The sequence below is a fragment of the Arachis duranensis genome, chromosome 2, assembly GCF_000817695.3.
Source record: "Arachis duranensis cultivar V14167 chromosome 2, aradu.V14167.gnm2.J7QH, whole genome shotgun sequence".
NCBI classification, from domain to species: domain Eukaryota; kingdom Viridiplantae; phylum Streptophyta; class Magnoliopsida; order Fabales; family Fabaceae; genus Arachis; species Arachis duranensis.
The window spans coordinates 3152773-3177182 of NC_029773.3; the positions used below are offsets into that span (position 1 = coordinate 3152773).

The 24410-nt window shown below is 35.0% G+C and overlaps 1 protein-coding gene and 1 long non-coding RNA gene across 4 annotated transcripts; one reads left to right on the top strand and one right to left on the bottom strand.

Moving 5' to 3' along the window:
- The first annotated feature begins 510 nt into the window (after positions 1-510).
- Positions 511-24290, top strand: LOC107472980 (TMV resistance protein N). 3 transcript variants are annotated; one of them, XM_052257320.1, is made up of 7 exons: positions 523-1195; positions 18508-18642; positions 19160-20252; positions 20399-20671; positions 20775-21704; positions 21784-22918; positions 23032-24290. In XM_052257320.1, the coding sequence occupies exons 1-6, from the start codon at positions 717-719 to the stop codon at positions 22366-22368; spliced, it is 3495 nt and encodes a 1164-aa protein (XP_052113280.1). In that variant the 5' UTR covers positions 523-716; the 3' UTR covers positions 22369-22918; positions 23032-24290. The 3 variants fall into 3 exon arrangements, with proteins under 3 accessions (XP_015947988.1, XP_052113280.1, XP_052113279.1); XM_052257319.1 differs by lacking the exon at positions 18508-18642 and having other exon boundaries at positions 525-1330; XM_016092502.3 differs by lacking the exons at positions 18508-18642; positions 19160-20252; positions 20399-20671; ... (1 more) ...; positions 21784-22918; positions 23032-24290 and adding exons at positions 1834-2926; positions 3071-3400; positions 3504-4505; positions 4696-5456 and having other exon boundaries at positions 511-1330.
- Positions 3463-21258, bottom strand: LOC127744814 (uncharacterized). Its single transcript, XR_008005910.1, has 2 exons — positions 21112-21258; positions 3463-3840 (listed from the first exon to the last, which is right to left on the bottom strand). It is a non-coding gene; the product is annotated as an uncharacterized LOC127744814 (long non-coding RNA).
- Positions 24291-24410: the final 120 nt, after the last annotated feature.

Below are 24410 nucleotides of genomic sequence, written 5' to 3' on the forward strand. Positions count from 1 at the left end.
CTGGAATAGGAATATTTATTAATGTATTTTTAAAGGAATTCCTCTAATACTCTTTTGAAATTAGAAGATAAATTATCTTCTCTCATGTTTTATTATGCAATAAGTATGTTTTATATATTTTAACACTTGAAATAATCATATTTAACCAATCCCAACACATAAAAATAAGCTTTTGGAACACATGAAATATACTTTAGGATTACACAAGTGTTTCTCAAGTTTTATAGTTCTATGAGAAAGAAAATGATGCAATAAGTTAATTATTTAGAATTTAATTCAGAGGTAATGCTCTATATTCAAATAAAACATAAGAAAAAATTTTATATGTTAAATACGTGTGTAATTAAAATTATTATGTGATAACTGATGAGTGATAACATACAAGAAGGGATTATTTACCTTTCAATTTTCAAAAAAATATCGAAATAATTTTAATTTTTAAATATTGCATTTACATGTATATATCGTCTCATTTGTTCTTTCTTTAAAATGTTAAATCTTTGTCCAAATGACAAATATCACAGCGACACGATGTTATTTCAAACACTTTTACTTTATTGAAAAGTTGACATCACGTTATTTCAAACAATCTGTTTCATGGAAGATGGAGCCTACCAACAAACACTTTCTGAGAAATTGTCCCTTGCCATTGGCGTTTTCTTCAGCCTTCTTCCAATTAGAACTTCTGCAACTGTATCTGAAGTTTCCCCGATCCAATGATTCCAATTTCCACACACATTCCTACCAAGGCTCTTAAAAAGACCATATTCATACTCTTAACAATAGCATCAAAATCAAAGTCAACTCTTGAATCAGCAATGATCACTGATGTACCTTCTTCTTCCTCCTCTTCCTCTCCCTCCGTCAAGACCCGTAGATGGATCAACCATGTATTCATCAGTTTCAGGGGTGAAGACACCAGAAAAGGTTTCACAGATCACCTTTATGCTGCACTGGAAAGAAGGGGTTGTATCAAAACTTTCAAGGATGATCATGACCTTGAGAGTGGGGAAATCATATCTGAAGGGCTCATCAAGGGAATTCAAGAGTCCATGTTTGCGCTTGTTGTCCTCTCACCAAACTATGCTTCCTCAAGATGGTGCTTGGATGAGCTGCAAAACATCGTTGAGTGCAGGGAAAAGTTCAACCAAGTGGTTTTTCCTATCTTCTATGGTGTAGAACCCTCTGATGTAAGGTATCAGAGAGGAACCTTTGAAGAAGCTTTCAGAAAACATGAAGAGAGGTTCAAAGAAGAGGAGGGTAAAGTCCAAAGATGGAGAGATGCATTGCAAAAAGTTGCAAGTTATTCCGGTTGGGACTCCAAAGATAAGTGAGTTCTCTTGTCATTCATTTTGATTTTTTTTTTTTCCCTAGTGATCTGAAGTTTTTTTAACTTTTTGGTACCGAAATGAGAGAATTGGACACCAAACATAGTTAAAGTGATCAATCCCTTCTATATATATATTAGTTTATTTCTTGGCCCATAGTGAAGTATTTCAAGTTTTTAGGAGTAGATTTAACTCATACTCTAGAGACATGCATAACCATCTCTTTTCATTATAATGTTTAGAAGTTATATAAAAATCAACAATGAATGGTTTTGTAAATGGTTTGAGCACACATTAAATGTGCAGTAGACAGTAGTGTGAGTTTTCGAATTTTCTCTTTGTTCAAATGATAAGTCATCATCGTATATAGAAAATAGATGATACATAAAAATCCAAGTTGTGATCCATTCATTAATTCTTGAGTACATGAAAATTAAACTTGAGACCTAACCATGGACATGCGAAATTTATAATCATAGCCTATATTTTTTCTCCCTCTATGCAGTCATGAGGCAGCATTGATTGAAAGAATTGTTGATCACATACAAAAATTACTGATTCCTAAGTTGCCATCATGGGTAGGAAACCTCGTTGGTGTTGAATCAAGGATGAAAAAGTTGAATTCACTCATTGGTATGCAGTTGGATGATGTTCGCTTTATAGGTATATGGGGCATGGGAGGCATAGGAAAAACAACAACTGCCAGATTAATATATGAATCAATCGAAGAGCAGTTCAACTTTAGTTGCTTTCTTGCAAACATTAGAGAGGTTTCTGCAACAAATGGCATAGTTCACATCCAAAGGGAACTTCTTTCTCATCTTTCTGTAAGAAGTAATTACTTTCATAATTTGTTTGATGGGGTAAAAATAATAGCAAACTCTTTGCACAACAAAAAGGTCCTCCTTGTTCTTGATGATATAAGTGAAAGAAGCCAATTAGAGAACTTAGCCGGAAAACAAGAATGGTTTGGTCCCGGTAGCAGAATAATCATCACTACTAGAGATAAGCATCTGCTAATGACACATGGCGTGCATCAGACATGCGAGCTTGAAGGCTTAGTTCAGAAAGAAGCCCTTCATTTATTCTGTCTGAAAGCTTTTAAACAAGATCAACCCAAAAGCAAATATCAGAATTTGTGCTACGAAGTGGTTGAATACACAAGAGGCCTTCCATTGGCACTTGAAGTATTGGGGTCTCATCTTTGTGGAAGAACTCCTGAGGCTTGGCATAGTGCTTTAAAGCAATTAAGAAGTTCTCCACACCCTGAAATCCAAAATTCATTGAAAATAAGTTTTGAAAGTTTGTCGAGCACAGAGAGAGAAATGTTTTTGGATATTGCTTGTTTCTTCAAAGGCATGGACAAGGATGAAGTAGTAGAAGTGTTAGAAAATTGTGGTCATTTTCCACAAATTGGAATTGAAATTTTGATTGAAAAATCTTTGGTCACTCTTGGTAGGGGTAATAAATTGGAAATGCATGATTTACTTCAAGAAATGGGAAAGAATATAGTGTTTCAAGTATCTCCAAATGATCCAGGAAAACGTAGTAGATTGTGGTCTCAAGATGACACCAGCCATGTGTTGACACAAAATAAGGTTTGTGCCAATTCTTCTGCCACTACTGATGATTGGTTTCAGATCAACAAAAATGGCATGCAATATTTCTTTTTCTTTAAACATTTGTTTTATCTTTTAATCAACAATATTGCACTATTGAATAATTACAATTCTGAATGTTAGGGAACTGAAGCAATTCAAGCAATAGTACACTATGCTCAACCATATGAAGCAAGATGGAGCTCTGAAGCAATTCAAGCAAAAGTACGCTATACTCGACCATATGAAGCAAGATGGAGCTCTGAAGCTTTCTCCAAGACCAGCAACATAAGGTTGCTAAAGATACGTAATGTGTGTCGTCTTTCCCATGGCCTTGATTGCCTTCCTTATGCACTCAGAGTTCTTGACTGGCAAGGATGCCCTCTGAAAACTCTGCCACTTACTGATCAACTGGATGTTGTTGACATCAATTTGTCTTGGAGCAAAATTGAACAACTTTGGCACGGAAGAAAGGTAAAATCCCTTGGGTAAGTGCTTTTTTCAAACTATGTTTTAGCGATGTTCACAAATCACAATAACATTGAAATTTTGCTTTCACATGTATACTTTTGATCAGATTTTACATAAGTTGAAGTGCATCAACTTGAGTTTTTCCGATAACCTAAACCAAACCCCTGACTTTGTGGAGGTTCCGAATCTCGAATCGTTAGTTCTTGAAGGTTGTACAAGCCTAACCGAAATCCACTCATCTGTTATGCAGCTCAAGAAACTTGTTCAATTGAACTTAAGAGGCTGCAAAAGGCTCAAAGCTCTTCCAGGTAAAATGGAGATGAGTTCATTAAAGGTTTTAAATCTTTCTGGTTGTTCAAACATGAACACTGTCCCAGACTTTGGGAATTGCATGGGACATCTAGCAGAGCTTCATTTGGATGGAACTGCTGTAACAGAGCTACCTTCATCACTAGGATGTCTGGTTGGACTTGTTCTTTTGCATTTACAGTATTGCAGGTATCTTCTTTGCCTTCCGGATACCATTCATAAGTTGAAGTCCCTCGAAGTTCTTAATGTTTCTTATTGCTCGAAACTCAGTAGCTTGCCAAAGTGCTTACAGGAAATGAATAATCTGGAAGAACTTTATGCAAGCAATACTGCCATTGAAGAACTACCCTTATGTTTATGTTATCTAGAAAACATCAAAGTAGTGTCATTTGCTGGTTGCAAAGAGTCAACATCTGAGTTAAATTGCTTTCGAGTTGCATCTGCTGTTTGCGGTCCATCCCCTTTGATAAGGTTAGATTTAAGTTATTGCAATCTACTTGCTGAATCAATACCAGATGGTTTTTGTGGCTTATCTTTACTGAGGGATTTAGATCTTTCTGGCAACAACTTTGTTAACCTACCAAGCGACATTTCTAAACACACTGCGCTTGAATATCTTCGTCTAAACTCGTGCAAGAAGCTTCAGTCATTGCCTGAGCTTCCATTAAGCATAAAAATGATAGAGGCAAGCAACTGTTCCTCATTGGTAACTTCTAAATTCCATCCATCTAGCAAATGCAGCATTTTTGCATCACCTTTACAATGGCACTTACCAAGAGAACAGAAGAGCCTGCTCAAGGTTTGTAACCCTACTATTTCTTGACAGAATTATCCATTCCTGTCAATTATTCATTATTGCAATTCTATGCCAATTTCAGGTCTTTTTTATTTTTGCTTGTGTTATTTCCTGTGTGTGTCTGTGAAATTGTGGCTACTCTCTTCTGAGAATCACGCGTTCCTTAACTATCGGAAAAAAATGTTAATTTCAGGGGATTTGCTTTCCGAGAACACGATTCGACATGTTTATCACAGGCAATGAAATTCCATCATGGTTTGCACCTCAAAAGTCCTCTTCCTTTGCAGAAATACCATTTCCTCATCCTTCTCCTCCAACTGAATGGCTGGGATTTGCTCTCTGTTTCTTGCTGGTAGCTGATCGGCCTCTGGGCTATTACGATGCAGAGATCACTTGTTACACGGCAACACAAACATCATTAGAGTCCCGCATACTCGTACCAGATATTCAGGCCAACAAAATAATGGTACCGTACAAAGATGATTGGAGGGCTGAGTCTCCCGTGATCACCAGGCATCTTCCTGATATGGAGCCAAAACAACCTCACCTTTACATTCTCTTTCTGTCCATTGGAGAATACCTTGAAAGAATGCATACAGGTTATGGATTTGGTTTGAGGAGTTGGTCTGGCCGTTCATTGAGAATAGTGCAGGCTGGGTGTCGTCTGGTGTGCAAGGAAGATGTTCAAGATATTTATGGAAATCATTCCCATACTTCCTCTGTAGGGCCTAAGGAAAAAAAACAAAAAACAAACAACAACGATGGACCAAGCTCATAACCTTTCTTTCTTTTCCTTCCACTCCAACGGCACACACAAACACTTCATTGCAGCAATACACACACACCTCTCACCGCCAATGCTACTCTCTGATCTCCCTCCCTCATGTCACTTCTTCAACAATAATTTTATATACTTTTATTACAATTAATTTCATTACTCTTCTTCTATTCTAATTCTATTATGTCCTATCTATTGTGCTCTCTTGTGTTGGCTTTTATTCTAAAATTTTATTGAAGTAGTCTAAACTTAAAAAAGAGAGAAATCACCTTTAATTCAAGCACAAAAATACTAGGAGAACAATGATTATTTTGAACAATATGAATAACCACCAATTAAATAAAAACACGTTACACCTCCAAATTAATCCTCTAAATTTTAATATTAAAATAATCATCCGTACATTAGTAAAATAAACATCCGATATATCTATTGTTTACATTGTCTAATATTTTCATTGTCTACCTATACTTTCCATTCAAGTATTACTAATTATTAAGACATGAAGATAATTCTTTAACTTAATAATTATCTATATTTTTAATTTTTATCATGCTTGGAGTGATGGGTATTAATAAATTTGAAAATTTAGGATTAGGGTAAGATAGAATTTAAAATTTTTGGGTATATAGGTTCTATTATGTCAATTGATGTTAAGATTAATTTATTAGAATTATTATCGTTATGTTTGTGATATTAAATTCTCAAAGGAACCACTCTCCTTGCTTGTTAGAAGTTGTTGAGTAAAAATTTCTCTCTTAGAGTTTAATCTCTAAGTAAATTTTGTATCTATACTTAAATTTTAGCATTTGTATCATTTTTACAATTATCAAAAATAATTTTAAATTTTATTATTTAATTATTTACTAACTTATTTGTCAACATGATGTTTATGTTAAATATTTTACAAAGAAAATCCCACTTGAGACATAATATTTTTTTGTTGAAATTAATGAAGTTGTTATTTGAGAAATTAAATTATAATGTAAATATTATCTTACGTATACACTTTGAATGTAAGTTAGTATTGTATTGATGATGTACTTATTGATTTGTTTGCCAACTTTTAGCTTGATAATAGTTTATATGTCAAAATATTTTAGAAGGTTCTATGACAGAAGCTAGCGACAGTAAGCGCTAGACTTGGTACACCATGTCAGTATATAATTGTACTTTCAGGTCCATATGAATGAAAAATGGTACTTCTCTGTTTCATGTCTGCAAAATTAGTGAAGTATGTCTATTTAGAATTCACACAAAGAAAAATAACCTAAGTGTGATTTTTCTTTGTTATTTTGACTTTTCTGAATTAGATGACCTTTCACTGATATTTATATAAAATAAAAAAGTTTGAATGTTTGATGTCTATAAATAATTATCCTTGTGTTTGAGTATATTTCTGTCACTATTATTAAAGTGGATTTATTTTGACTAAAAATTTATTATTTATACAATTATCTTTTGTGGAGTTATGAATGCTCTGTTTACTCATTGAATTGTAAAATTCAATCTGTTGTTCTTTCATTTTTTTTAGATATGGGTCTTGATCCTAATTTAACTTCATCAGTTTCGTACTAGGTTTATTTGTGTTGGTGAGTCTTTTTTTTTTGTTCAAGGACTTGATGTTTTGTGTAAATAATTTAGAAACTCTTTAAACTTATTAAATTGTTCCATGTTGTTTGTAAATATTAAAGTCGAATTTTCTATAAATATAATGAATATGTTTTAAGTATGATGCTGAGAATGTAATTTTTTAGTATACTTAAAAAATTTATTTATTTTTATTTTTTGTAATATCGATTTTTGAGGCTAATTGAAAAGATTTTTCTAAGTGCCAATCACGATTAGATTGAGTCATGACATCTTCTTACCATGTTTAGTTTGTTATTACCATGTTGGTCCTTGTGAGTTGCTGCTAATGACATTATATATAGATTTGGTTTTGTTCTGTCTTCAATACTTTAGTGAATGGACTTGGAAATTTTGTTGGGTGCATTTTTTGTTATCTATATTCTATCTATAATGCTACTAATTTAAGTTCTCTGATTTGAAAGATTTTGGAGTCTAGTTTTATTGACATATATAAAAGTTCTCTCTTAATGATAAACTACAAATAACGAAAATAAATCTTCTCTAATGAAAAAAAAAATTAGATGGTGTGTAGTATTTAATCTAATTATTTATTGTTTTCTCTTATTTATTTCTAATTACTTATAAAATTAAAGGTGAGAAATCACACTATATTCTATTAAATATTAAAAAAACTGGAAAAGATTACTTTTCCACCTTTTTACTTTTCTCAAGATTATTGATTATACAGGGGTCAAGCATCTTTTATTCTTTTCTACCAATCATTTTGATTTTATTAGAAAAACGCTATCACTTGCCAAATTTAAAGTACTTGAAGATTGTTTCATCTTACATGGATATTACTAAATAAATAATGAAAAACTTGTGCATTGATCAGAATGCCCTACCATAAACACATGTATATATAATATAGTTTTTAATTAAGCCAAGGGCCCAAGGGACAATAGAATGTTAAATTGTTTGTTACATCACTTTGCAACCCAAACGAAAATGTAAAATTCTCACTATTTTGAAGATTTTAATCATTCTTTCCATACAGGAATGATACCCTGTGCTGCCAAACGTTTCTCAACCCAAAAGATTATGAGCTTTGCAGTAACTTTCTTTTCATCAACAAGAAATGGCTCAACCGTGCTTGGTCCTGAGTTATATGATGACAATGAAAACCTCTTTGGACCTGTTCCAAGCCGAAAATATAATGTTGGAATTATTAATATGTCATATGTGTAACTAAAATAATGGCATAGTAAGAGTTTTAATATATATAAATAGTAGAATTTTAGTATTTGTAACTAAAAATTTTATAATTAATATTATTATGATATTTTTAATGTATGTTTATTGTATTTAATTAGTACTAATATATTTTAATTGAATAATAATAGATAAAATTTTTTAATTAAAAAAAGTATTAAAGAATTATTGGTTAATTTTTAAGTTTTACCAAATAATCAAAGTTGTTGATATGATATGATATTATTAGAGGAAAAAATATGGTTTAAACCCAATGTAAAAAAGATTAATGTTAATTTTTATATAATATAGATAGATAGATAGATTGAGCAATGCTATGACGCAAGATAGACACGGATACAGGACGACAAACGAATTTTAAAATTTTATACGACATAGGGACACACATATATATAAAATATAAAGTATTTTTTCGATAAATTATAATAATATTTTGATATTTTATTGATATTAAAGATAAATTAATTTTGTAATTATTTTTAGTGTCTTATTTTAATTATATAAGTATTTAAAATATTTTTTGTTATAATAAATAATAATATATACTATATCTAAATTTATTTTAAAAATATATTTTAATAATAAGACTGACACGTGATGATATTTATGTATAATTATTTTATTTTATTTTATTTTATTTTTGGACGGAGACTATTATGTCTAACAGAGAGAAACGTTGGGGATTAATTTGTGCATTAGTTTTTCTTAAGGACTAAAATGTCCGTTTTTAAAATCTTTGGGGATTGATTTGGGTAATTACACTGCCGGAAAATAAACTGGGGACTGATTTGTCTGACGGAGTAAAACCTTGGAGATTAATCTGTATATTAATTTTCCTTGGGGACTAAAATGTCCAATTCTAAAATCTTCGGGAACTACTGATTTGGATACTTACTCTTTTTTTATTTCTTATTAAGTCACAGTGAAATATAGCACACATCGCATATCGAACGAATATAAATGAATATCATATTCAAAATATATCCGATACACAGACACATCCGATACAGAGACACGATAACTCAACAAGATGTACCTGCTTTATTGGAGCAATGTGATGTATATAGTCTCTATTAGTTTGTAAATATTTAAACAAATACAAAAATTGATATACAGTTATTCGGTAATTTTTTTTATATTGGGCTACATGGTGTAAATTCAGTTGGGACTAGAAGATCCATCATGGATCATGAACTCGTGACAAAGACTAAAACACCCCTATAAAAAGCAGGAAATTACACTCCTAAATTCTGCATTAACCCATTTTAAATTTTCAATTCGATTCTTTTCTTTGCTGTTGCTCACGGTGGTCCAACCGTTTTTTCCGCTGCTTCTTCTTCACTATTTCTACGTTTTCCTCTGTTCGTCTTCACATCTCAAAATTAGTAGAGAAAAAATTAATTCATAAGTGATTATCTAGGAATAATGTTACATTGAAAGGATCCCATTATAATTCACGACACTAACTATATACCAGTAAAGTAGCATTAGTGAAACAAGGAGAAAGAAGGACAAAATGCATCAAAAAATATCATGGTAAAACAAAGAGAAAGCAGGACAAAATGCATCAAGAAAATATCTTGTCTATCAATTGAGTTTGTTAGAAACAAGAGACTGGGAGAGGAATCTGAAAAGTGTATTATTCAGTGTGATCAAAAGTACAATATACAAGGGGTATTTATAGGTGCTAAATGAATCAGAGTAATAAAGGCATAGAATCCTATAATTAATATACAGATGTACTATATAAATATAGACGATACTAATTAGTCTAAATTGATGCTAATGATTCTCTAACATCCCCCCTCAAACTTAAGTGGGAGCTAAGGAGACCAATTTGAGTTTGGATAACAAAGTCCGGAAACGAGTCGGGTGATGGGCTTTCGTGAAGATATCAGCAGTCTGATCTAGTGTTCCAACAGCAATGAGACGAATAGCATCAATAAGGATACATTGCCGAACAAAGTGACAATCAATTTTAATGTGTTTGGTGCGTTCATGAAAAACATCATTATAGGCGATCTGAATAGCACTGCGGTTATCACAAAAAATATCAGTAGGGGACGACTGAGGAGCACCCAGATCCGCGAGAAGCCAATGAACCGAGATAACTTCAGTAGTGGTGTCAGCGAGGGCACGGTACTCAGCTTCTGTGCTTGAGCGAGCAGTGAACGTTTGCTTCTTAGCACGCCAAGAAATGAGAGCGTCGCCAAGAAACAAACAGTAACCAGTAGTGAAACGACGATCAGTGGGATCACCAGCCCAATCAGCATCGGAGTAAGCCTGAAGAGACAAAGAGGAATGGGCCGAAAAATAAAGGCCATGAAATAGAGTGCCTTTGATGTAGCGAAGAATGTGAAGAACTGCCGCATAGTGAGTAGTACGAGGAGCTGACAAGAACTGGCTAAGTACATGAACTGGATAAGCGATGTCTGGTCGGGTGACAGTCAAGTAGACGAGACCACCAACTAACTGTCGATAGAGAGTCGGATTATCCAAAACAGTGTCATCCATAGGGGTAAATCGAACATTAGGCTCAAGAGAAGTAGACTCAGTGCGACTATCTGTAATCCCAGCGCGAGCAAGAAGATCTGAAGCATACTTAGCCTGAGAGAGATAGATACCATCATCGGTGGAGATGACCTCGAGACCAAGAAAATAGCTGAGAGAACCAAGATCTTTCATCTCAAAGGTTCGGTGAAGTGAGGCCTTGAGATCAGAGATACCATCAACATCATCCCCAGTAATGATCATGTCATCAACATACAGAAGTAGAAGAACGACTCCACGTTCACTTTTACGAATAAAGAGAGCATGCTCATGAGGACTGCAAGTGAAACTAAGACTGCATATGGTAGTGCTGAACTTGTCAAACCATTCACGAGGAGCTTGCTTAAGCCCATAGAGTGCTTTGCAAAGGAGACAAACTTTGCCAGAGGGACAAGAATAACCCGGAGGGGGCTTCATATATACCTGCTGTTTCAAATCTCCATTAAGAAATTCATTCTTCACATCCATTTGACTGAGAGACCTTTTTTGACCGCAGCAATGGCAAGAAGAGCGCGAACAGATGTGAGACGAGCAACAGGAGCAAAAGTCTCTTCATAGTCAATACCATATTCTTGCGTACAACACTGAGCAACCAATCGCGCCTTATACCGGTCAATAGAACCATCAGAGCGAGTCTTGATCTTGTATACCCATCTGCTGCCTACAACTTCTTGAGCAGAAGGAGGATCAACCAAATCCCAAGTGTGTGTCTTTTCAAGTGCCTGTATTTCTTCCTGCATTGCTTGTTGCCAATTTGGATTTGTGGAGGCTTCTCTGAATGACTTAGGTTCATGTTGATGAAGGATAGTAGAAAAACAATGATAATCAAGAAGATGAGGAGGTGGATTCCTTACCTTTGAAGAATGAGTGGGAGGAGGAGGCATGGCAGTAGGAGCAGAATCATCGTCCAGTTTGGAATCATTGGAAGATGGAGAAGGCGGAAGAACAGGAGGCTGTAGAAGGTCACTCGAGATAGAATCTGTAGAATCATCACTAGAAAAAAGATCAACATTGGGGTTAGTAAATAGAGGTGACTGAGTAGTAGGGATTGACTCAAAGGATGAGAACCGAGAAAACATGTGATGCTCCCAGAAGACAACATGACGAGATATACGGACACGTTTAGGGAGAGGATCCCAACAACGATAACTCTTGTGTTCAGTGCCATAACCAAGGAAACAACACATACGAGCCCGAGGTTCAAGTTTACTATGTTCGTGAGGCTGAAGAAGAACAAAACATACACATCCGAAAACTCGAAGAGAACTATAATCTGAGGGGGTATGATAAAGACGCTCAAAGGGAGTAACATTACCAAGAACAGAAGAAGGGAGTCTATTAATAACATGAACAGCAGTAAGAACAGCTTCACCCCAAGTACGCTCAGGACACGAAGAAGAAAGGAGCATTGCACGGACGGAGTCAAGAATGTGACGGTGTTTACGTTCAGCTCTACCATTTTGTTGCGACGTACCAGGACAAGAAAACTCAGACAAAGTACCCTGTTCTGCAAGAAAGGTTAAGAGTTTGGAATCACGGTATTCCATAGCATTATCACGTCTGAAAACCTTAATGACCTTTGAAAATTGACTTTTAATCATAGTAGCAAAGTTGATATAGATTTAGGGTAACTCATGGCGATTAGTCATCAAATAAACCCAAGTAAAACAGGAATAATCAATCAATGAAAACGACAAAGTATCGAGCTCCGCCCATAGAGGCAGTAGGAGCGGGGCCCCAAACATTAGAGTGAATGAGATCAAAAGGAGAGCAAGCAAGAGATGAATTATTGTGAAAAGATAAAGCAGGTTGTTTGGCAGTTTGGCAAGAAATGCAATCAAAAGATTCATTTGGAACCTGATCTAAAACACCCTGAGACACAAGAGGACGCAGTTTTCCTAAGGAGGTATGGGCAAGACGTTGATGCCATAAGTGAAGGGTAGAGGGAGAAGAAGCAGCACAGAGATTTGGTACATGAGGAATATGAAGTTTCTCGAGTTCAAACAACCTTCCGACCTTACGTCCAGTCCCGATGATCTGTCCCGTCCGAGGATCCTGTACACGACAACCAGAAACAGAAAAAGTGACTTCAAAACCTAGATCAACAAGTTACCAACAGAAATAAGATTAAAGTTTAGTTTGGGAATATAATAAGTATCAGGAAGATTAAGAGTCGACTGGGATATAGAACCCTTGTGTGTTGGGTGCAAGAGGGAACCGTTTGCAGTATTGACAGAAGGTCCATTTGTAGTGGTAGACAGAGACGAGAAGAGATTACGCAATGGAGACGTGTGATTAAAGCATCCCGAGTCAAAATACCATTTAGAAGTACCTGGAGGGGTCGAAAGAGCAGCAGGGGTATTACCATAAAGGGAGAGAAGACGTTGAAGAAGAGACGCAATATCAGATAGAGAGACAGGAGACGAGTTAAGAGAAGCAGTGGTGGTAGATTCAACAGTAGAAGCAGGCGCGGGACGTGGTGGGCGAGTAGGACAGGTAGTAATCAAATGTCCCGAGAGCTTGCAATAATGGCAAAACAGTTGCGTACAATGGTAACTAATATGACCTTTCTGGGGGCATGTGCGACATTCAACAGAGAGACAGCTGGAGAATGGGTGCCCGAAACGGTTACAGTTGCGACAGAAGGCCCCCTTTCTGTCTGTGGCAGCAAAAACATCTGACTTTTTCATAAAAGTAGTCATAGAGAACAAGGAGATGAGAGAAAAACTGCAATTTCTGAGCAGAAAATGAGGAAACGGATGGCAAAATCAGAAAGAGCTCACCAAAAAATCTTAGGAAGAGTCCCACTTGTCCGCCACGTCGTCAGACACGTCAGCGAAGAATGACACGTGGCAGCACCTGAGAGGAGGGAGAGAGACACGTTGGCAGCGTGCTGGAGGCGCGGGCCAGGCACGAGTCGGGTCCGGTCGGGCACGCGGGTCTACGGAGGAAAGCTTCGTCGCGACACGTGGTAGCACCTGGAGCGTTGGATCGGTGCCGAGATCAACGGCTGCTGAAACTTCTGGAAGGCAAAACAGCAGTGGTGGCCAGCTCACTTCCGGCGGCGCGTGGTGGCGCGTCCTGTGGCGTCCAGTGGCGAGGTTGGCGGCGTTGGAAAGCTGACGAAGAGGAGATCACAATGATGCCAGAGGTGACGAACCAAAGCGTCGAAAACACAGAGAAAAATGAGGGCAAAGAGGCACGGGTGGAATCTGGAAAGGAGAGCAACCTGATCGTGGCAGCGTCTTTCGGCGGCGCGTGGAGGCGCGTCTGGAGGCGGATGGCGGCGATTCTGGTTGCGTTGGAAGCACGGCGACAAGACGAACAAGATGGTTACGGGAGTGACGAACCAAAGCGTCAAAAAGGAAACGAAAAAGGAGGCCAAAGAACACTGCCGAAAAGGGAAGAAAAACAATGGGGCTATAAACTAAAATTCATTTGAAAAAAAAAAACCTAAACTCTTGATACCATGTTAGAAACAAGCGACTGGGAGAGGAATCTGAAAAGTGTATTATTCAGTGTGATCAAAGGTACAATATACAAGGGGTATTTATAGGTGCTAAATGAATAAGAGTAATAAAGACATAGAATCTTATAATTAATATACAGATATACTATATAAATATAGACGATACTAATTGGTCTAAATTGATGCTAATGATTCTCTAACAGAGTTGTTAAACTATAATGGAATTCACAAGCTAAATAGCTAGATGTGGTTAAATTCTTGGAGACTCAAGTTATCTCTTAGCACAAAAATAAAATAAAAAACTACTAATAGATGCATGATTTATCAATTAGGATCAAGTAGAGAGAATAACACATTAGAGAAGTCTGCACTTATTATCTAAATTTGCACTTATAAAACACATTTACAATATAATTCAATGAAACAGGGCTGACCAATTTTTGTTAGCAACCAAGAAACACAACACAAAAACACGATCAATAAAATCAGAAAAGTAGAAGAAAAAAACATGGCATTTTAATCCTATTGCGCTATGTCACATCCAACGAACTGAATCACATCAATACCAATGACTAATATTTTAAAGGTGTCAGGTAATTTAATACATTTCAATAACTGAAAACAAAAACTACAATGGATGAAATGAATTTGTTTAGGAAATTTTATTTTTATGATAAATATAGAGAAAATCATTCAAACTCAAACTCAGATTAACTGGGAGATAAATATCCTTCCGTTAAATGTAAGGAAAAGTGAATCCAGCCGTTTGATCAGAGATGAAGGAACCTGTACATAATTCGAATGAGAACTTAATAATAATAATAATAATAATAATAATAATAATAATAATAATAATAATAATAATAATAATAATAATAATAATAATAGTAAATACCATAAACAACCATGGTGATACAATGCTAATTCATTTTGGTGTTGTATAAGTGGTTTGTTCTTTAGGATTATTTGAGATTTGTTTTCACAATTCATTTGTTATGGATGGATTTGAAAATAATGCCGTTGGTAGATGTAGGATGAGTCATGGTTCATGAGTGGTTGGTGTTGGTGAGTATAATTTAAATTCAGACCTTCCGTTTTTTGAAAAACTAACTTTTGATATATTAAAATAGTAAAGTTATCCACCACTCAACGTAAACATGGAAGCTTGAACTTTTTCCTCTTTAAAAACAAGACCATTAAAAAAGAACACTAAAAACAAGTTTCACAAATCACTTGATGATAAAGAAAGTTTCACAAAGAAGAACACTAAAAAGAAGTTTTACAAATTACTTGATGATAAATAATTTGTGTTTACTATTTTTTGCTTTCGGTTGCTGAATTTATAAAGGTTAGATGAGTGAAAAAATATTAAAAGTATCTCTTTGATGTGGAGATAAGTGTTGAGAGGGAATGTGAGAAATCGACACATCACATGACATGTGGCTCCTTCAAGAAGTTTCAATGCTAAAAACAAAAGTATTAGAGAAGTTAAATTTGTAAGTATAATTTGAATAACAAAATTTATTAATGCAGTCTTAGATTCCATTAAAACATCCCAATAAAATTGTTATAATTATTTAAATGACATTGTTGTCAAAATTTATTAAATAGCTAAGTATTTAATTATTTCTTTATTCTTTGTTATTATAATCATACGCGTGAATATTTGATCCAGTACTTAATATTTATTTTATGATTTTATGATATGTATTACTCTAAATTGATTTTAATTTGACAAATTGTCATTAATTAGACAATAAAAAAAATTATGCAACTTAACTTTAACAAATAAAATTATAAAAATAAAAAAATGAAATGATACTAAAATTAATCAATCTTCCATTTACAATAATGCTAATGTTTATTTTGTCCCTTTTTTTATATTTTATTTTTTAGAGATAGAAAGGTGTTGAATAATCCTACTTCAATTAATCAAACATAAAATTTATTTTAACAAATTATATCGATATAACAAACGGGTTTATTTTTTAACACACTACATATATACTTCGTAAATTAATCTTTTAAAAAAAATATTACAAATTTTTTTTAAGGATAAACCATAAAAAATATACTTTAATAATTTTATCGTTGATAAAAATACGTTTAAATTTTATTATCAGCAAAATTTTTTTAAATAACTAAAAAAAACAACAAAAATTACCAATATTAAATATGTATTCTCAAAACATGTTTTAGAGAATAAATATTGATAGTTTTTTTGCAAGTATAACTAGAAAAAAGAGATATTTTTATTCCTAAGATATTATAATTTTTATGTCTATATTTTTTTTTGGTGATTTCTTTTATTAATATCCAAAAATAAATTTAAAAGATAAAATAAAAATGGAGAGATCAAAATTTTATCTCATTTTATGTATGTATATTTTAAAATTATCTCAATATTTTTTATAAAATTTTAAATCAAATGTATAAATAATTTGTTAAATACAAAATTATTTATCACTTACAAATAAATAATATTATTTTTACTTATTTTTATTATATTTTTTAATTATTTAAAAATATTTTTTGTCAATATTAAAATTCGAATGTATTACAATATATTCAAGTATAATTTCAATATATTTTATCCATTTTATAAATGTACCATACAATAATATAATAAGATATGTTAGATACACAGTTCGCGCATGAAAATAGATTCTTTCCATTTTCTTTACTTGAGAGAATAAAGTGTGATCTCTCACCTTTAATTTTATAAACGGAACCAAAAATAAATAAGAGAGAAAGAACAATTAAAGATGAAATTAAATATTGAATACCATCTAATTTTTTTTTTGAAGAAGATCCACTCCTGTCCGCATCGCGCAGAGTCCACACTAGTTTCATTTAATAAAAAGAACACTATTGAGCATCTCACATGTGCCTAATGGCCAATGTTCTCCCGCATTTTTTTCCTTTATTTTTTTTTGGTATTCTCATTTTTTTTCTTTATTATTTACAGGCCATATAATAAAAGATCAAACCATCACATGACCCAACAACCAATCCGGCCCAAATCTCCCAGTTAGCACTGACGAAAAGCAAGACAATGAAAATTCTGTTCGACTCAACTGATTCTTCCATGAGCGCCCATATATGGTTGACATTCTGCTTCTTCCTGCAAAAAAAAAAAAACAAGTGTCAAAAAAAGATGCATTAAAAAAGAATATTTGTATATCTGTATGAATTTAGATCTGTACATTAGAGCAACCCTGTATGTATATATCGTCTCATTTGTTCTTTCTTTAAAATGTTAAATCTTTGTTCAAATGACAAATATCACAGCGACATGATGTTATTTCAAACACTTTTACTTTAATGAAAAGTTGAGATCCCTTCTTTTTCTGAAGTTTCCCCAATCCGGTGATTCCAATTTCCACACACATTTTTAGAGGTGTTACGGATGGGATCAGATCGCTGAAAATTTGATTCGATTCGCACAATTTTCATCGGATATGATATTTGCGTTTTTTAGTGTGGGATCCGATACGGATCAGATCGGATCAGATCGGATATCGGATATATTCGCATAATTAATTTTTTTTAAATTATATTTCTATATTAGAAAATTCAATAAAAATATTTCTTTTATACTTTTAAATTTATTTATTCCTAAAATATTTTTTAATCAAACTCTTTCTAAATAACAAAAATAAAATAATACAATATATGAATAATAATTACTAACTAAAACATACAAACAAGTAAATATAATACCAAACATATATATTTATTTATTTTAAATTATTATTGTACGGATCCACCGATTAGATACGCGAATATAGAGCAGATATTCGCTGATTCGATCCGATCAATTTACGGATCGAATTATATCCGCAATTTTCAGATCGAATACCGATATTTACCACAGATCTGCGGATACGATCCGGACACCCTACACATTCCTACCAAGGCTCTTAAAAAGACCATATTCATACTCTTAACAATAGCATCACAATCAAAGTCAACACTTGAATCAGCAATGATCACTGATGTACATTCTTCTTCTTCCTCTTCTCTCCCTCCGTCAAGACCCGTAGATGGATCAACCATGTATTCATCAGTTTCAGGGGTGAAGACACCAGAAAAGGTTTCACAGATCACCTTTATGCTGCACTGGAAAGAAGGGGTTGTATCAAAACTTTCAAGGATGATCATGACCTTGAGAGTGGGGAAATCATATCTGAAGGGCTCATCAAGGGAATTCAAGAGTCCATGTTTGCGCTTGTTGTCCTCTCACCAAACTATGCTTCCTCAAGATGGTGCTTGGATGAGCTGCAAAACATCGTTGAGTGCAGGAAAAAGTTCAACCAAGTGGTTTTTCCTATCTTCTATGGTGTAGAACCCTCTGATGTAAGGTATCAGAGAGGAACCTTTGAAGAAGCTTTCAGAAAACATGAAGAGAGGTTCAAAGAGGAGAAGGGGAAAGTCCAAAGATGGAGAGATGCATTGGAAGAAGTTGCAAGTTATTCCGGTTGGGACTCCAAAGATAAGTGAGTTCTCTTGTCATTCATTTTGTTATACTAGCAACTTTGATTATTTTTTGCCCTAGTCATCTGAGCTTTTCTTATTTTTTTGGTACCAAAATGAGAGAATTGGACACCAATCATAGTTAAAATGATCAATCCCTTCTATATATAGTAGTTTATTTTCTTGGCCCATAGTCAAGTATTTCAAATTTTCAGGAGTAGATTTAACTCAGACTCTAGAGACATGCATAACCATCTATTTTCATTATAATGTTTAAAAGTTATATAAAAATCAACAATGAATGGTTTTGTAAATGGTTTGAGCACACATTAAATGTGCAGTAGACAGTAGTGTTCGTTTTCGAATTTTCTCTTTGTTCAAATGATAAGTCATCATCGTATATAGAAAATAGATGATACATAAAAGTCCAAGTTGTGATCCATTCATTAATTCTTGAGTACATGAAAATTAAACTTGAGACCTAACCATGGACATGCGAAATTTATAATCATAGCCTATATTTTTTCTCCCTCTATGCAGTCATGAGGCAGCATTGATTGAAAGAATTGTTGATCACATACAAAAATTACTGATTCCTAAGTTGCCATCATCGGTAGGAAACCTCGTTGGTGTTGAATCAAGGATGAAAAAGTTGAATTCACTCATCGGTATGCAGTTGGATGATGTTCGCTTTATAGGTATATGGGGCATGGGAGGCATAGGAAAAACAACAACTGCCAGATTAATATATGAATCAATCAAAGAGCAGTTCAACTTTAGTTGCTTTCTTGCAAACATTAGAGAGGTTTCTGCAACAAATGGCATAGTTCACATCCAAAGGGAACTTCTTTCTCATCTTTCTGTAAGAAGTAATTACTTTCATAATTTGTTTGATGGGGTAAAAATAATAGCAAACTCTTTGCACAACAAAAAGGTCCTCCTTGTTCTTGATGATATAAGTGAAAGAAGCCAATTAGAGAACTTAGCCGGAAAACAAGAATGGTTTGGTCCCGGTAGCAGAATAATAATCACTACTAGAAATAAGCATCTGCTAATGACACATGGCGTGCATCAGACATGCGAGCTTGAAGGCTTAGTTCAGGAAGAAGCCCTTCATTTATTCTGTCTGAAAGCTTTTAAACAAGATCAACCCAAAAGCAAATATCAGAATTTGTGCAACGAAGTGGTTGAATACACAAGAGGCCTTCCATTGGCACTTGAAGTATTGGGGTCTCATCTTTGTGGAAGAACTCCTGAGGCTTGGCATAGTGCTTTAAAGCAATTAAGAAGTTCTCCACACCCTGAAATCCAAAATTCATTGAAAATAAGTTTTGAAAATTTGTCGAGCACAGAGAGAGAAATGTTTTTGGATATTGCTTGTTTCTTCAAAGGCATGGACAAGGATGAAGTAGTAGAAGTGTTAGAAAATTGTGGTCATTTTCCACAAATTGGAATTGAAATTTTGATTGAAAAATCTTTGGTCACTCTTGGTAGGGTTAATACATTGGAAATGCATGATTTACTTGAAGAAATGGGAAAGAATATAGTGTTTCAAGAATCTCCAAATGATCCAGGAAAACGTAGTAGATTGTGGTCTCATGATGACATCAGCCGTGTGTTGACACAAAATAAGGTTTGTGCCAATTCTTCTGCCACTACTGGATGATTGGTTTCAGATCAACAAAAAATGGCATGCAATATTTCTTTTTCTTTAAACATTTGTTTTATCTTTTAATCAACAATATTGCACTATTGAGTAATTACAATTCTGAATGTTAGGGAACTGAAGCAATTCAAGCAATAGTACACTATGCTCAACCATATGAAGCAAGATGGAGCTCTGAAGCTTTCTCCAAGACCAGCAACATAAGGTTGCTAAAGATACGTAATGCGTGTCGTCTTTCCCATGGCCTTGATTGCCTTCCTTATGCACTCAGAGTTCTTGACTGGCTAGGATGCCCTCTGAAAACTCTGCCACTTACTGATCAGCTGGATGTTGTTGACATCAATTTGTCTTGGAGCAAAATTGAACAACTTTGGCACGGAGCGAAGGTAAAATCCCTTGGTTAAGTGCTTTTTTCAAACTATGTTTTAGTGATGTTCACAAATCACAATAACATTGAAATTTTGCTTTCACATGTATACTTTTGATCAGATTTTACATAAGTTGAAGTGCATCAACTTGAGTTTTTCATCTGAGCTAAACCAAACCCCTGACTTTGTGGAGGTTCCAAATCTCGAATCGTTAGTTCTTCAAGGTTGTACAAGCCTAACCGAAATCCACTCATCTGTTATGCACCTCAAGAAACTTGTTCAATTGAACTTAGAAGGCTGCAAAAGGCTCAAAGCTCTTCCAGGTAAAATGGAGATGAGTTCATTAAAGGTTTTAAATCTTTCTGGTTGCTCAAACATGAACACCATCCCAGACTTTGGGAATTGCATGGGACATCTAGAAGAGCTTCGTTTGGATGGAACTGCTGTAACAGAGCTACCTTCATCATTAGGATGTCTGGTTGGACTTGTTCTTTTGCATTTACAGAATTGCAGGTATCTTGTTTGCCTTCCGGATACCATTCATAAGTTGAAGTCCCTCAAAGTTCTTAATGTTTCTAATTGCTCGAAACTCCGTAGCTTGCCAGAGTGCCTACAGGAAATGAATAATCTGGAAGAACTTGATGCAAGCAATACTGCCATTGAAGTATTTTTAAATTGCTTTCGAGTTGCATCTGCTGTTTGCCGTCCATCCCTTTTGATAAGGTTGGATTTAAGTTATTGCAAACTACTTGCTGAATCAGTACCAGATGGTTTTTGTGGCTTATCTTTGCTGAGGGACTTAGATCTTTCTGGCAACAACTTTGTTAACCTACCAAGCGACATTTCCAAACACTCTACGCTTGAATATCTTTGTCTAAACTCGTGCAAGAAGCTTCAGTCATTGCCTGAGCTTCCACTAAGCATAAAAAGAGTAGATGCAAGCAACTGTGCCTCATTGGTAACTTGTAAATTCCATCCATCTAGCAAATGCAGCATTATTGCATCACCTGTACAATGGCACTTACCAAGAGAACGAAAGAGCCTCCTTAAGGTTTGTAACCCTACTATTTCTTGACATAATTATCCATTCCTGGCAATTATTCATTATTGCAATTCTATGCCAATTTCAGGGGATTTGCTTTCCGAGAACACCATTCGACATGGTTATCACAGGCAATGAAATTCCATCATGGTTTGCACCTCAAAAGTCCTCTTCCTTTGCAGAAATACCATTTCCTCATCCTTCTCCTCCAACTGAATGGCTGGGATTTGCTCTCTGTTTCTTGCTGGTAGCTGATCGGCCTCTGGGCTATTACGATGCAGAGATCACTTGTTACACGGCAACACAAACATCATTAGAGTCCCGCATACTCGTACCAGATATTCAGGCCAACAAAATAATGGTACCGTACAAAGATGATTGGAGGGCTGAGTCTCCCGTGATCACCAGGCATCTTCCTGATATGGAGCCAAAACTACCTCACCTTTACATTCTCTTTCTGTCCATTGGAGAATACCTTGAAAGAATGCATACAGATACAAGTATAGGATTCGGTTTGAGGACCAATTCCCGTGGCAGTCCATTGAGAATAGTGCAGGCTGGTTGTCGTGTGGTGTGCATGGAAAATATTCAAGATATTCTTGGAAATCATTCCCACTCTGTAGGGCCTAATAAAAAACAAAAATCAAACAACAACGATGGGCCAAGCCCATAACCTTTCCTTTTTTTCCTTCTACTCCGACGGCACACACAAACACTTCAATGCAGCAATACACGAGTTAATACTTAAATTGGCTCCTGAAATTTGACCTCTGATTTAATTTAGCCTTCAAGGTTTCAATTGACTCTAATTATACCCTGAAATTTTGACCTGTGACTCAAATTGGCCCTTCTGTCGTTTTCCGTCACCGGAAAACTGACCTGTCAATTTTGGTTGACACCTGACACCCTTGCAGTTAGATGACGTGGCAAAATGTTTGAAAGCATCAATTTAACCCCTAAAAATTTCAAATAAAACCTAGAAGTCTCAATTCTCCCAAATCGCAAGAGTGTCTTCAAGAGTTGAGAAGAATGTTGGGAAGTAGCAGCCAAGGTTCAGGTAGCTCTAGTAGAGCTCGTTCGCATGGTGGCTGGGTGAAGAACGCACACCGTGACAGAGGTGGAAAGGTTCCGCATTAGTGCGGTTGTGGGTTGTGTCCTATTCTTCGGTAGTCTGGGCGGATTCCAATCCAAAAAGACCATTCTATGAATGCTCTAAATATAATGTGAGTTGATTGAATTGTTACAAGTTGATTCTGTGTCTTATTTCTCAAATGCTTGTTGGTTTTGTAGTTGTTCTTCCTTTCAATTTTTTTTTTTTGGATTTTTGGTGTTGTAGACTACCGATAAGAGATGGTGCGACTTTTTTAAATGGGCAGATGTTGAAGAAGAAGAAGCCATAGTTGACAGAAATGAAAGTTCAGTTAATGAAGACCATTGGAAAATATCTCTGGAATAAAAAATTAGTGCAGTTGAAGCTAAAATTAGAATATTAAAAATACGAAATATTATGTTGTCTGTGTTTGTTACTATTTTTTTCCTGCCTTTCTTCCAGGCAGCACCTGGAGCATGCTTCAACTTAAATTCCCTCAACCTAGCTACCGAAAGACCACCTTCAATATCTGATTTAGTAAAACTGTCTTGTGGTCCAGGCTTGTATAGGCTGTATTTTACAGATTCGTACGAGTTATGTGAATCACCGTCACTGCCATTGTTAACATCGAGGTTTATATAGGTGTTCTTGTTGCCAGTATCTTGTTTTTGTCCCACTACTCTTCCTTTTAGTCTAGCAGAGGATCTTGTTGCAGTATGAATTGATTTGGATAAAGTGGCTTTAGATTTGGGGGTTGATTTTGGTGTTGGATTGGGCTTGGATGCTGATTTGGGTGTTGGATTGGGTTTGGGCCCGGACTTGGGTGTGGACTCAATTGTATTTGATGTGGGATTGGGTTGAGGTGCTAGTTTGGATGTGGACTTGGGCTTAGGTGTAGGTTTGGATATGGGCTTAGGTGTCTCCTTAGGTGCAGGTTTGGACTTAGGTGTAGACTTCGGTTTCTCCTTAGTTGCTGGCCTGGGTCTAGGTGTGGGTTTAGGTGCTGGTTTTGGTTGGGGGTATCTCCTTCAATAGGGGGGTGGAAGCAGATGCAAGATGCAGGTAGGGACTTGGATGCCTCTTTGGAAGGGCCTTTATCACTACAAGAAAAATCACTTTTAATAATAATAAATATATAAAAATAAATGATTGGAAGGGTGAAGAAAATATAAAGATACAATATAATACATTGCAAGTTCTAGGATCTGTCAGATAGGTTTCTGAATCTGCATTCTGTAATCAATTTCCTGTCAAATATGCATTTTCATCTTTCAGAATTCCTGTTTTCGCTGATGTTTAGAGTTTAGCTAAACATGATATGCATAGATTTTACAACTGAATTTGTGTTTTATAGTACCAACTGGTAGTTATGGTGACAGTAAATTTGGAGTTTGAGTTGGCCTGGTCTGAAACATTTGATGGTTTTGAGAGAGAACAACTTTTTGAACAACACTATTGGCCGTGTAACTGATGGAATTTATGAAGGTACCACTGAGTTTGAATTCTGGTTTTATCATTTTGATAAAAACCAACCACAGTTGAATGCAAGATTTAAGATTGGATATTGATCTTAAGATAATGTTACCATATGAAATATACTTTAAGATTACACAAGTATTTCTCAA